Here is a 15,100-nt window from a genome sequence, read left to right on the forward strand (position 1 = left end):
AACTCTTTCTATGCCCCAAAACACTCACATTTATTTCAATAGAAATTTCACCACTTTTACTTCGTAGAAAACATCATAGTTATCACATCATTGTATACAGCGTACAGAGAAAACAACAACAAAACCAGTGACATGACCACAGAGCGGTGATTGTTTATCCCTTTTTCCCTTTTAAACATCTATTTCTATGAATAATCATAACACAACAAAATATAAAACCATCAAAAGTTGAATCAAACGATGAGTAATTAAAATAACAAGATTAGATAAGTGATAGCATAGATTTTCAACAACTTATTCATATTGACTGTCTGTCTTTCTTAATAGAGCTGCCATACAAATAGAGGTCAGTACAGTTTCAATTTACTTTACATATGACTGATGATGTGATTCCTAGAGAGGAATGTTTTGATGAGCGCGTCACTGTATTGTCCTATCTCGCCAGTGGAGAACACACATGAGAACAGGAGAGACTGCATAAACATGTCTGTTGACTGGAGAGTGCACGAAGAGTTGATGCACCAACAAAACAGGAGAAGAAAAAGACTGCAAGCTGGTGTAAATGAGAGAAATGATTTGCAAATGCTTCGTGAGGTAGGAAATGCATTTATCACCTTCAAGGACAAATATAATGCAGCCAGGCTGCAGTGGTCTAAGATAACATAACAACAACAAATCCCAAACATTTGAGAAAAGTGACAGTACCCTTTACAGTTAAGTAAAGGGTAAATTCAATATCTGATACACTCCTCTTATTTCTATAGGCATTGGTGAGACTGGCCTCCGACCCCACTGATGCAGCGTGCACGGATGTTTATTTAAGAGCAGGGATGGACACAGGAACTTTAAACACGTTAAACACGTGAAAAATGTCTCCAGAGCTGAAGTACTGGACAACCCATCAAGATATTTGGCACACTGTATCACCGGTAACACGGCAACATAAAAATCCTTTAAGCAAAACACAGGTAGACATTGCCTATTACATATTTCTCCCTGGAGAATGGCACAATTAGCAAAAAATATATATATATTTTTTCTATTTTTTAGTATAAAAAACGTAGATGGAAACAGTAAGACTAGATGTAGGCCTCTTGGCTTTTTCTTTTTGGTTCTGTTTCATGATGTCATCTTTTGTTTGGTTTTTATTTCCTGGTTCGTCACTGAAAAAAACTGACTGCACAGATAAATGTTTCATGTTACAAGATAAATAATTGTTATAAATATATATAATAAGGCCGTGTAGAAAAAATACATTCATTAAAATCAACCCGTCTTTGGGAGCATTGAAAAAATGTCCATATGATATTACACACTACTGAGAAAAAAATATGTGAACTGACTCTATCAGGCTGTCATGAATCCTGCACATGCTACATACTATACTGTCTGGCCTTGACTGTTTATCATTTGTTTCTGCTGGTTTTTTAGCTCTGTTCTTGTCTTACTGGCATGTATCCGTCACCAGAGGGCTCCACTGGCCTGTTAGCTGACATCAGTGCAATCCTCTCCAGTATTAGACATGGAAGAGGTGGCAGAACCGGACTGAAACCTGCCTCGGAGAAGTTCAACACCAATGGTGTGAAAGTGGGCGAGGAGCATGCCAATGCACTGGGAGGAGGAGGAGAAGGAGGAGGAAACAGGAGGCTAGTGGATTCAGTGGACTTATCAACGTCCTCCAGGCTCTCCTCCTGACTCAGCTGCTCCTCGCCCCCGCTGCTAATGCCTGAATCCAGGCTAGGGAGCTCAGCGGCATCAACCTGCAGCTTCTGGACTTGCTCGTAACCAGAGCAAACCTGCATAGACCCTTTGTCAAGCAAAACTTTGAACAGCTTCTGAAAATGTACTTCTTCTCCATTCCCTCCCTCCCTTTCCACCTTGCCTCCAGGAACCTCATCATGGCAATCAGTCACATTGATGCTATCTGCCTCCAGGCTCTCTTGACTGACCTCCTCACCACTGCACACACCTGAATCTAGACTCTGCAGCCGGAGGCGCTCAACCTGGGGCTTCTCAACCTTCTCATAGTCTGAAATTAGCAACATAGGCTCACTGTTGTTGCTGCATTTGAAGGGCAGTCGTAGGATCTCCACTTCTTTCCCTCTTACATCATCCCTATCCTGTTCTGCGCTTTTTGCTTCACCCTGACAACCAACCGGTCCATAAGGTGTATCGACGCCACAGGCCTCCAGATTCCCTGCAGTGAGCAAGGAGACAGGAGGAAGAGGAGGAGGAGGAGGCAGCTTAGAGTAACTGGGGTTGGAGAAGTTGGAACTGGTCGTCTCATAGCTGCTCTCGCTTCTCATCTTCTCTCGCAGCGCCGCCTCTTGCCCGCTGGGTGCAACAGCATCCACAGTGGAGGTTACCTCCACAGAGGTGATTTCCACCGGTCTCAAGAAAGATCGAAAGGAGTCACTGGTGAAGTGAGGGCTGTTCTGAAGGGGGGAAAGGTCAAAGGTGGAGGAGCGAGAGAAGGGATTGGAATGGTTAAAAACACAGAAGACTACTGTCTGTTTATAACAAATAGCATTTAAGGCGTTTGTGTCTCTATTCTGCTGCTACAGTGACACAGTTTTAACCCTTTGGATCAAAATGGACAAATGTCTAATGAGTAATTCTTTGGTTTGGTTTCACAACCTACACGGGCTGTGCATGATGCTACTGCTTTGTGTCATGTTCGTGCTTGGCCCTTTTTAACATGCATTGCTAGTTTTAAAGTCGAGATGAAATGAGAAACATCCTTAGCCCTTTCAGATCACATCCCCAGTCATACTGTGCACCTATTTAACAAAATGTGTGAAAATCAAGAAAACGATTCAATCATGCTTTCTTCCAGTACAACAAACTATGACGTGTTCTTCCATAGGCGTGAATCAACCAGTTTCAACCAATAATATCATGACATTCACGCATCAATCAAACTTTTAGCAGCACAGAACTAAGGTTCATTGGCCAGCTAGCTAGCATGGTAAAATGGTGTGTCTTTGGGTGTTTGTCACCCCACACTTTGTTCTGTTTCCACAAAATGTCATGGCAACAGGCAAGATGGCTAGAATTTATTCACTTTGAGGAAAGTGCTATCAGTCACAGCTGCAGATTGTGCACAAGGCATTTCACAGTGAACTGCTTGAGCAGCTGCATGGAGCATATGACGGGTTATATCCCGCCTAGCTAGAGCTCGATATACTGGAATTGCAGTTTCATCTGGACTTTAAAGCTGCACTAATCAATATTTTTCCATTAGCTGTGGGTGAAGTGTGTTGTCACTACTCGGGTTTGCTGGAAGCGACAAACCTGCACAGATTTAACCCCCAAGTCTGCAGTTCCCTTCAGCTGCATGGACCCTTTTAGCATCTTTCAGTTAAGGGCTTTTCTCACACTCTGATAAACCCACTGTTTGCCAATTGTCCAGCACCAAATGCTGGTGTTAGCGACTCGATGCAGAAGAAAGTTGATGAAAGCTTTTGCAGAGCAGAGTTAAAAGAAGAGTGAATTTTGGACTTACACACGTGTGGTAGCCCAGTCAAGACTTCATATGAATGTTAATGATAAATGATGAAAAATACTAACTAATGCAGTAGGAGAGGTCTAAGATTAGTCTGCAGCAAAGTCTGATTTAAATGTTACGAACATGAAGAAAAAAGATTTCATGAGCTCACCTGGAAATTTATACCCTGCAGGAAAGATTTTCCTGGGTTCGGTAGGGGCGGACCTCTGATTTTCTTTGCTATGTAAATCCTAAAAGTTATCAAAAATATACACTGCTCTTGAACAAAGAAGATCAGAATTTAACATTTTTTTGCCTCACAAGTGACACATGTTTTGGAAGAGTACTCTGTGGTCGTGTGGTTGGCTTACCAGGTGGTTTTGTCAGTCCTGAAGAGTATGAGCAACAAGACCAACGCTACCACGCATGCAACTGTGCCCAGAACACCCTGAGCAACATCTGACAAACACAGGACAGAATATGTCATGTTATAGGTGTGTATTTATTCCATTGTGATTGTCATGCAGTCATCCTGATGCACAATCACAGGGAATTAAAGGCACATTATATTGGTACTTGTCATGTAAGAGTACACCTCTTTAATCAACATAAAACACATATTTCTCATTCTTGGCAATCTTTACCTGATGGGGGAGGTGTTGGTTTTGGTTCTCCAGTGTGTGACACCCATGATGCCGTGGGGCTCCAGTCACTCCAGGTTGAAAAATATTCACCATCCTCTGCAGTTTTCACTCGAACCCGTGCCTCATATTTCTCGCCTATTATCAGCAGATCTTTACCTATCTCAGCTGTGCAGTGCCGTTGACATGTCTTGTTTATTTCTCTGTCCTTTAAAGAGGGATCCTGACAAGCAAGAAACAAAGGTGCGGCTGTTTAATTGGCTGATTTTCATGTCTGTTATATCCTTTTTCCTGGATTTCCTTTCCTTTAACATTCACTCTCAAGGTCTCCCTCATCTGTAACATAGACACATTCACACACTTGCATAGACACAAAATATATACACACACTCCATGATTGATCTTCTTGCTTCCACAGCAGTTGGGTTTTGTACATTGGGATTCTTGGCCTGGTAACTTGAGCGACCCAGGAAAAGGTGGTGAAGTTGATTTCTGGTTTTGGCGGAGGTTTCAGCTTTACTGCAAAGCGCACACACACACGCGGTTTGTTTCAAGGTCGCCATGAACAGCTCGCAAGGTTGCTCACAAGGAGGCGATATATTCAGTGTACTTACTGTGACAAATCGGCCGGTAGGAAATGCTCACATTTTGCATGTGGTTACAGCTCACATTAATGGTCAACATATGGGTGGACTGAAACTGATTCAAAGAAAAAGAATACAGCAGTTAAAAAACACTCATAAGAAAGAAAATAAGATTTAAATTAGTATACAGGCTTTGAACATGATGTTTGGCCTATGGACTGAGCCAAGCCAGCGTTTCCCTCTGTTTCCAGCCTTTAAGCTGAGATAAGCTAAGCTAACCAGCTGTGAGCTCTTATATTGAGCATACAGACTTGAGAGGTACTGGTCTTTTCATCCAAGTCCTTCCATGGCCAGTGATTCTTTATTCTCTAAATTCACATGTGCAGATAATAAATAGATATTCCAAAACCTGGGCTGGCAACAGCAATGTTCGGTTACCAGCGTCTGAAACTCACCCTTGCCTCTCTTTCGAAGTCCACCGAGCACCTCTGTATTGTTGGTCTGGAGACGTCAACAGGCTTCAGTTTACAGGAACCCTTGTATCTATTGAAACTGTAAAAAAAAAAAAAAAAAAAAATGATTTCATGTAAATTTCACTTTGCTGATCTCCACTCTCAGGACATATTTGTCCAGTTTTTTTTTATTTTTGTAAGTGCCGTGCTTACAGATGCACCCTTTCGGCGTATATTGTGCACACAGTGTCTGCACGGTCAGACACATATGTGCTCTTCCACACACAAGTGATGACACTATCGTAGTCGTTGGAGCAGGTGAGACCTGTGCAGACGAGATGGAATGCAAAGGATGAAACTGTCATTTGCATGAGCACTTTTAATGAGTCTTGTAAAGCTCTTTAAGTCAATGCTGGATGATATTAAAACAAAAATCAAAGTCATCAAAAATAAATAAAATCACTAACTTTTATCCGGGAGGCTGGGACAATGCCCCATTTTGATGGTGGTGACATGAAGCAGAACAAGGAGAAGAAGCAGCAGAGGGGTTTTCATATTTCTCTCCATTTACTCTGTCATCAGACTTCTTTGCTGGGAGATGGCTGCTTTCCAAAGCTGGATGACCAGGAGAGATGGGGGTCTGATGGTTTGTTCTGACTTCTGGCTTTCAGATCAGTACTTCCTCCTTCTTCTCATCCTGTGCTGTGATGAAATGAAAGTGGCAGAGGGATTATAACTTGTATGTTCCCCCACTTCCTTATTTTTGCGGTACTTTTTTGAGTTTATTTCTGGACACGCGCGGCCAAATACTCTCACTGCAAATACGGTAACAGGTGATCAGAAAACAGAAATGGCAATGTTTCAGATCCTGCCTGTGCTTGTTTGCTATGGTTCCACTTACACAGACTGATAACACACCTATTAGAATGGGACAGATTTATTTTGTGAAATAAATTAATAAAAAACAATGATGGAAGTGCATTTTCCTACTTTCAGCGTTGTATTATAGAGTGTTACCAGAAATTCCCTGTTAACTCAGGCATCACAGATCAAGATCACATTTGTTTAATCTTTTTGCTAATATGTCTTTTATCTTTTATTTCATTCATTTCGTTCCCACATAGAATGAAAACGGCACTCCATACTGACACTCAGTGTTTTGCTGCCCTCCATGGTTAACTGTTTGTAAATGCAAGTGTCTCATTCATCCAGTGTCCACACCCAGCATCACCGGCTGCTGCAAGGTGAGAAGTCAAACCTCTGGAAGTCAGCAAAAAAAACATCTTTTCAGTGGGTGTTCAGTTGTTCTTTAAGCATGGGCCGTGATTCTTCGTTTTTGGGAGTTGCATGCGTTGCAAAAATAATCAAAGCTCAAGCTCCATTTCAACCACATCTCATGGTCCACCGGGTGATAATCATCGCTGGGGGAAGCCAAAGTTGGATGTTTTCAAATGTGGCTTTAAAGGAAATTACCTTAAGGGTGAATTTCTGCAGTTAAAAGCATTAGCTAAGTATTAACACTCACTACTTCACCAACCTTTCGACCTGATGCAACCACTGACAAGCCAGTCGAGGACCATCATGGAAATATATCTTGGACTTTTTTGCATCTGTCTTCACATCTTTGTGGTTGTCTTAATGACTTAATGGGCTTCTTCAAAATATCAGATAAACTAAACTGGACATATGCTATTTATTATAAATTATCTTTAGACATGTAAAGAGCCAACAGCTCTGCAAACCAAATGCATTGTGCTGAAACTGAACAAAACATTCTCGATAATGTGCTTTATTGACATACAGTTATCACACTAGTGTCCCATAAAAAATGGGAAAATACCCTATAATTTGAGCCGATGACTCCTAACAGTATGTGATATGTCAACTCTTAGACATTAACATACTCAATCATAGAAACAAATGACATGAAATACAAACTTAAGTGTCTTACCTGTTGGTGTAGCTGCTCACCATGCTGCTGTCATTCCATTTGATGAACTGTGAAAAAACACAAGACAAATGAAGGTTTTCCTCTTTTAGCAAACTGCCACCAGAGGAAAGACAGAAGATAACGTCTGCACTCTCTGAAGGTCAGTACTAAGAAATGTAATCAGAAATCAAGATTGGTTGAGTCGTTCTCGGTTTTAATCCACCCCCGCTCCCAACTAACGCTTCAAGTCTGAAAGGTGTGGAAATTGAGCTCACCCTGGTGAAGCAAGTTTCACACCTCTGAGCAGTTTCCTCCCATGTATTTTCCTCCAACTTATAAATAAAGCATATTCTACTGGCGATACCTGTTGTGCACCTGCTTCTACAACTTAAAAGATAAAGAACACGGTCCTAATACAGTCTGGCTATTTCAGTGTTAATGCTAAGGCTTGTAACGCAGGCCTGTACAAGTTAATTGTTTGCCTTAATTTACTTCCCTGCAGCCCATCATTTCCTCAGTATGTTGTATGCATTTACACTGTGCACACATGCACTCACACAAGCACAGTGTGGTGTTTAATATCTCTTCTTGTTTTTCCATATTTGCCCTTTGTGGCAAACATTTAACTGATACACGTTGAACTGTTGTTGCATGTGATCACACTGACATTTAAACTCTGTCAAAAACAGGATGAAAAATAGAAACGTGTGTGTGTGTGTGTGTGTGTGTGTGTGTCAGGTATGATTTGTGTTATGTGGTGATTGAAAACCCACACACAAACACCCACAGCCCCAAATACAAAAACTTTCTCTCTGTGCAGTCACAGTAAAATATCTTTTTAATGGATGTTTAAACACTTTATATTTGTAAGAATACATTTCTATTAAAACAAACAACATTTATGTGTATGTGTTTTCTTTTTTAATTTACGTGGCTAGGTGCGCTTCCTGCTAACAGCACTTCCTCTTCTTAAAATGACATTAATCAGATTGTAGGTCATGTTCTCAGCAATCATAATTATCAATTTAATGAGGGCGTCAAAAAGCTGAAGTGTATTATATTATATGCCTTATAGGAGGGAAAGTCAACAAAAAGTTGCAAAAGGCACATTTTTTTTGCAGTGAACATTTGTTTAAAAGAAATTGTCACTCACTTATTTAAAAGGCAATTAAATGGAAGCAAACTGGTAGTGTTTATAACATAACATAAACCCCATCTGTATAACAGGTGCGTCAAGCCCATAAACTTAACTTGCAGCGACGCTCCATTTGTTGTCAAGGATCGAAGGGAATGATGGAGGGAGCTTGGCGTGGCCTCAGGATTAACTCTACTTTATTCACATCGCATTACATGTGATGAGATGAGAGATCTTATTGTCAAACTACAGGTGTAGTCTGTTTACCTTTGCTCTGTTGTCTGGGTTGTGCACGTAGATGTCGAGTGATCTGTACAAACATGTGTGATGCGATCACCGCAATCACAAGAAAATATGAGGCTGCATTAAGAAAGAATGGTGTTTAATGTTGGTGTATTATCATGCTTTTACCACAGCTGAGTGAAATCGGCTGTATTTAAATCATGAGATTTTTTGTCCGTTTAACTGAAAGTTAGGTCATCTTCAGTGCGAGTTATTATCTGATAAAGCATCAAGTAGCAGTATTGTCGGTATGGTTAACCACAGGTTAACTTACCCTATGAACAGTGGTTAAACTGCTCTCCAGAGCTTTGCTTGAAGTCTCAGAAATTAGTATTTTTGATTTGAAGTCACTGTGTGTACCCTCGGCTTAATAAAATCTTGCTCTCAGTCTGTGTAATTGTGTCTGTCTGTTTCGTTAAAGACTGATGGAAAATAGTTGCGGCATCAGAAGATGATGCCGATTCAAAGATAAAGCTTTTCCACTGAAAAATGTGCAGCCTCTGTGCTGCTGCTGTCAGCTCTCAGTTCAGTGAAGTCCATTTCTCATCACATTCCGCGGCCTGGGTCCCTCTACTATTACTGGGCAGCTCATTGCATCCCTCTCTTAGAATAATGATGTCATGATGGGGTCAGGCAGCAAAAGATTTGCCTCATTGAACTTCTTCTAGGTAATCTGGCAATGGGCGATGTTCTGTAAATCACAGCAGAGAGCCCTGCTTTTTGCTCTTACTCCAAAAAATATTACAGAAGCTGTTTCCATGGATAATGTAAATGAATATTCCACTAAAATTCACATTTGTATGCATGTGCATCCATTCCTTCAGCCACCGCCTTAAAAAGGTTGGCGGTGAGATATTTGTGCATATCCAAAAACCTGTTGATATCCAAGTCTTTCATAATGTTTAACAGTTAGTGCGTATCTGCTGGCAACCAGAAATGTGGGCTTTTCTTTTATGCATGTATCTCTGCACCAGCCTTGCAAACTGCTGGCTAGCTGACTGTAAAAAGGCAAGAAGCACAAAAGTCACAAACTGCGATAAAAACCAAATTTGAGATGCATTTTCTGAAAGTACGATACATACACATGTCCAAAGAATGCTCCTAAAACCTAAATAATATCAACATAACACACATGCTTAAACCTAAAAAAGGCCTGAGACTCGAGTGTCCACACAGTCATGACTTTGGGTTTCTAGTCACAAACAAATAATATGTTATTTGCCATTTTTACATTACTCAACCACATAATTTGAGCAACCTCTGCAATCTAGGCATATGTGGTTTGTCAGTGGCATTTACCAGGCAGTATTTAAGTTAAGACATCATCAAGTTGCATTATGGGAAGTGTAGTATCTAGTGTTTTTTGCAGCTTGATCGATATTAGGGACTAAAAGTCATGATATTTTGAGCTCTACCTCCTCAGTTTCTACCATTCTTTTTTCTTAACCTGTCTTGCCCCCGACTTTATGGAAGTGCAATACTTTCAATAAATTACCCCTTTGATGCCATTTCAAAGTGGCAGCATTTCAGCCAGGATTACCCTCTGCTTTGGTGAGGGTATCAAGGCACAAGAATCAGCAGTGCAGCTGCCATAAGCCCTCTTTGATTTGGTCGAATCAAGCCTGATGTCATGGAGATTAACGTTATGATTTGAAGTCACGCTGTACAGTCAACCAACTTCCCCGGCTCAAAGTCTGTACTTTTTCCAGCATTTCCCAAGCCAGCGCTGGAGATTTGAGTGACTCCGATCAGTCGGCACATGTCACGATAAGCAGCTGATAGAGGGAAAGGCCTCAGCAGGGAAGCGGCGCTTTGAATCACGCTCACAAATCAGCCACGCTTTCTAGTCTCACTTTGTCAGCCACTTGACAGTCTACTCTTTCTAACCACTTTCACCAAGACACTTTTTCATATATACCTGTCTTCTTCTGACATTTGGACTTCCCCTAACCTGCTCCAACCGAAATGAAAGAGCTGACACTCTCTCTCGCTTTCCTGTCTTTCTTTCTTTCTTTCTTTGCTCTCTCTGTGTCACGTAGAGACAAGCACAGAAATAACCACAAACTACACACACACACACACACACACACACCCACAGAAAAACCACTTCCTACCCCCCCTTCTCTTCCCAGAAAGCTACTGCCGTTTCCAAAAAGATAAAAGATTTACTACCCAGCAAGAACGCTCTTCCTTTCAAGCACTCTTAAACTGACAGTGATGCAAAGACTGCTGCGGTCACAGCTTCTAACAGCTGTTGTATTGGCAGGTAGAAAATAAGTCCTCAGTCCTGGGGGGCTTTCAGATGCGGTGAGGTGGCTAGTCCCATACAAACATTTCACCTCGTTCAAATCGTTTCTTGTTTAACAATGATTCAAGAATTGTGGCCTCCTCATGAAGTTAGTGGAACTACTAGAATCAGTTGGTGTTTATTGCACAAGATGGTCATTACTGATCCTTATACAAGTAAAAACCAGCCTAAAAAACATTTGACTTGTGAATGAAGGTGAAAAGAAGCCTCCAAATAAAGAGGACCCTCGTTGTGTTGTATCATCATCGATGAGGATTTAGGGTGTTCAGGTGTCTGGTGGTCTTGGTGCTGATGGAGCTGAACCTGGAAGCCTGAAGAGGCAGTGAGCCGGCTGTGGTGGATCTATCAATATCCTCCTGGCCCGCTGTCCATCTCTGGCATTGTGCAGAACGCTCCCTTCTCCTCCAGCGATGGAGGTGGTGAGGACACTCTGCAGAACTGGGTGTGAATTATTAGGGAGAAGTTTATCTTTCGGAGTGGTCTGAGGAAGGATGTCCTCTGGTGAGCTTGCATGATGACATGAGATGAGCGGCTCTCCAATTTCCGGTCGCTGGCAGACTCCACCACCTTTACAGCTGTATTGCTGTTGAGTAATGGGGGGTGCGAGGTAGGTGTTTCCATGACCATCAGCACTGTCTTGCTGACATTGAGCTCTAAGTTATTATCTGCACACTGTAGGTCAACTCATCATTGTCCTTGATGAGGCCCAGGACCATCATCAGCAAACTTGAGCAGCTTGATAAAAGGGTGGCTGGAGGTGCAGTCATTGGTGTACAAGTGTAAAGAACGGTGTATACAAAAATGCCACAGTTGGTTTGGTTATAAAACCATTACTGGAAAGGTGTGGGGTGATGGTGCGAGACATGAACTCACAACAGCAGCATGTAGCATGTAGGAGTAAGCAGCACAACCTGAAACAGCAGCAGCATCATCACGGCTGTTGAGTAGAATAAGTGCGTGGGCTTGTCAACATTTGGTGCAGCGATTCAGTGTTCACACGATGTATCTCGATACATTTTTCTCTGGTCCTGGATGAAATGTGACAACTTTGATGTCCTGACTTTTCCTCCACCGCCAGCATCTGGTCAGAGTTTGTCCAGCACTCGATGGAAACATTAGCATTTAGCTCAAAGTTCAGCCTTGCAGAGCCGCTAGTGTGGCTGTAGACTCTTGTTTATTTGGCAAAGGAACATCCTGATGTGGCTTTTTAAACACCACGTAATGAGTTTCTCTCTCTCTCTCTCCTCACCTCCACAGCTTCTGTCTCTTACTTTCTTCACCTCCTTTCACCTTCCCACATACCTAAGACTCTTTCACCCACATACCTGCCTCTCTTTTTCTCTCCCTTGTCCCTATCCCTATTTTTTTAGCATGGCAAAATAGTACGTACGGCAGGACGTGGCATTTATCTGTGAGTATCATAAACCCCCCGCTCTTACTTTGATACAGATACCAAGTGAAGAATTTGATGCCAAACTGCCTTCCAAAACATGACATTAGGTGGTTTTTAGATGGAACTCTTCACAGGCATGACTATGTCTCACCCTCTAAACTGTCTTCTGTATTTCCCCAAAGATAAACTTGACCACACCAAAGATTAGCATGATAGCATGAGAGGTCGTTGAAAGCCCAAGAAAAGAGGACCTTGAGCTCAAATGATCTTGTCAAACATCATCATTCTACTAACTCATGTCTCATTTTCAAAAGAAATTACAGATCAAAGGTTATCAGAAAGGTCCTGATGTTTCATCATCGTTATGGCGAATGTCACCATCATCATCATCATCCTCATTGTCACAGTGAGACCTAATCTATTATCAAAAATACCTCATGAACAGACACCAGTCACTTTATCGTCCTCTTCGTCATCATAACCACCTCTGCTCGAGCAGAATTTCCTGTCACAGACTCATTCATTCATGACACTGAAAAACATGTCTGATCTTATCAGAGAGTAGCTTGTGACCAAAATAAAGTAATACAAGAACTTACCCGTCCGGTGCCTCTCTGTGGAGATGTCCTCCCTCTCCGCGACCGTCCCTGTACATTCAAAGGGATCGACCGGTCGTTTTCGTGTCTGTGGACTCGTCAGAACGTACTGAAAACTTTTGTTTCCCTTCAAAAACTACACTCTGGCCTCGAGATCTAAAGTGACGCATCGGAAAGGTTTCAGAGTAAAGAAAAAAAGACAGCATGTGGTTACTGTGGTTTCCCTGACTGCATTATCTTTGAGATATCCATGTTTCAAGCACAAGTGTGAAACAACAGGGTGGAAATCCCTTGTAGGGTCTCTTTTTTTGTTGGCCTGCTTTGTTACTTTCCGTTCCCTTTTTATTGCTGTTTAACACTTTAGTTTCAGGCACAGTAGAAACTCTGAGGTTAGGTTAATTGCTGCGTCTTAAAAATGTCATTGTGAGAAGTAACCATTGTATGCTTTCCCGAACGAGACCTTCAAATACCCTTAAACAACCCTTAAAACAACACCGGAAAAAGCTTATCTGGCTCTGTCCAAAGATATAAAGTCTGCCAACCAGCACATCTAAACAATCCAAATTGACAAGTTGCATTCTGGTTTGTTTAATCTGTACAAAAAACTGTAAAAACTGCATGCTGTGGTTTAATAGCATGTGCAGGACAGTTTCTTAACCAAGAGAGTACACATTTTTTTTAAAGAAACTTCAAGACATGCCTTTTTAGCCTGGCTTTTATTCCAGGTGCCTCGTCACTTGTTGCCTTTAGTTTAAATTGTTGGTTTTTAACATTTTGTTTTATTATTGTAATTCTTATCTCTTGCAAAATTCTGTCTCTTGATTTTACTTTTTGTCTGTGCTGTTTTAGTGTTGCCTGAATGCTAGTATTAAAAGTTTTAGTGGTGGTTAATAGAAGATTCTGCTTGTAGAATATCTATACTTTGTTCTAAAGATGTATACAGTTATTTTACTTTAGAGCCCCCCAGTGGTCGTTTCAAGACACAGACACTGTGGCAGACTGCAGTGCACGCTGCTGAACCACATGTCACATCTATAAACAGATATCAGCATATGAATGAAGAATCTACAGGCAAGGGGCAAGATTTTGGTATGGGAAGCCTTCTGGTTTCCATTTGTAGTCTGTTTGTAGTCCGAAAAGATTTGACCAATCACGTTTGAGCGGGCTTGCATGCAGGTGTGATGTGGAGAGAAGCTTGTGCCTCACTTAACTTCAGCTTTTTTGGACACCGACATACACAAATGAAACTTCTGCTGTGTCAACAGCAGCTCTCACATCTCTGTTTGTCTCCTGCACATTAAATGATCCATTGTGATCACTGCATGTTTGCGGTTTAGTTGTCTCTGTGCGTGAGTGTTTAAAATATTCCACAATGACCTAATTCATATTCCCAAAAGCCCTTGGTTTGACCTGATTCTTAAACTGTAAAAGTTGGCAAACCATTTGTTCTTCAGGCAGGCCAGCACATGATTAATATCTAACCACCGTAATGTAATCTACCATTAAGACAGACCAGACATCCAAAGCAGCATTTTTACAAACCTTAAAATTCAGAAATGAACACCTCACAGGCTAAGAAAGTTATCTGAGACACTACAACGGTGCTGTAGGCCGATGCTGTGAGTAAAGAGGCCTGATGTTCTGCTGCCCTCATGTGGAATAAAATCTGGATTCAGTTGAAATCCAGATATTAAATAAATTGTCATTAGGAGATCAAAAGACCGTCATATATCGTTCTTGCATTGTTAAACAATTCTAATTAGAGTACACAAGCTACTGTCTCAAAATCTTAAAAAAGAAAATGGATAAAACAAAGTAGTTTTTAGCAGCGTACTCCCTCTGTGGGTCGATCTGTCTCCAGCTCAGTGGCAGTGGACCTCGTGTTCACAGCAAGATAACAGAAATAATTTCTTTATCAGATCAACACACTCACCAGTTAGGGCCAACACGAGGTGACCACTCCCTCAGGCTGGAAAAGTAAAGATGAAGACTTCGGTTGACTCCTATTTGTACTTTTCGTACACCATCCATAGAAGAGGACGATATAGTTCTCAGAATGACCTTTCGGGAACAAGTGGCCACGTCCAACAAAAAGAGGAAGGCAGGAACTTTGAAGGATTCACTTCCTGTTTCTTTTAAGCCACATAAACTGTGACTTTTATTTTAACAAGTCACTTCTGCTGGTGCCCTTATAAGTCATCTACAACTTCTGTATTCTGTGATCTGTAAATACGTGTGTTGTTAGTCATTGTTTTATTGCAATCCAAGACTGTTCACCATTATTTTCAGACA

The 15,100-nt window shown here is 41.4% G+C and overlaps 1 protein-coding gene across 2 annotated transcripts; it reads right to left on the reverse strand.

The window, feature by feature from the left end:
* Positions 1-8: 8 nt before the first annotated feature.
* LOC121604104 lies at positions 9-14,846 on the reverse strand. 2 transcript variants are annotated; one of them, XM_041933510.1, is made up of 12 exons: positions 14,742-14,788; positions 12,812-12,859; positions 7,116-7,162; positions 5,632-5,866; positions 5,378-5,489; positions 5,168-5,264; positions 4,743-4,827; positions 4,517-4,647; positions 4,132-4,351; positions 3,859-3,946; positions 3,660-3,738; positions 9-2,435 (listed from the first exon to the last, which is right to left on the reverse strand). In XM_041933510.1, the coding sequence occupies exons 4-12, from the start codon at positions 5,729-5,731 to the stop codon at positions 1,428-1,430; spliced, it is 1,920 nt and encodes a 639-aa protein (XP_041789444.1). In that variant the 5' UTR covers positions 5,732-5,866; positions 7,116-7,162; positions 12,812-12,859; positions 14,742-14,788; the 3' UTR covers positions 9-1,427. The 2 variants fall into 2 exon arrangements, with proteins under 2 accessions (XP_041789444.1, XP_041789445.1); XM_041933511.1 differs by lacking the exon at positions 12,812-12,859 and having other exon boundaries at positions 14,742-14,846.
* Positions 14,847-15,100: the final 254 nt, after the last annotated feature.

The sequence above is a fragment of the Chelmon rostratus genome, chromosome 3 (assembly GCF_017976325.1).
Source record: "Chelmon rostratus isolate fCheRos1 chromosome 3, fCheRos1.pri, whole genome shotgun sequence".
NCBI lineage: Eukaryota > Metazoa > Chordata > Actinopteri > Chaetodontiformes > Chaetodontidae > Chelmon > Chelmon rostratus.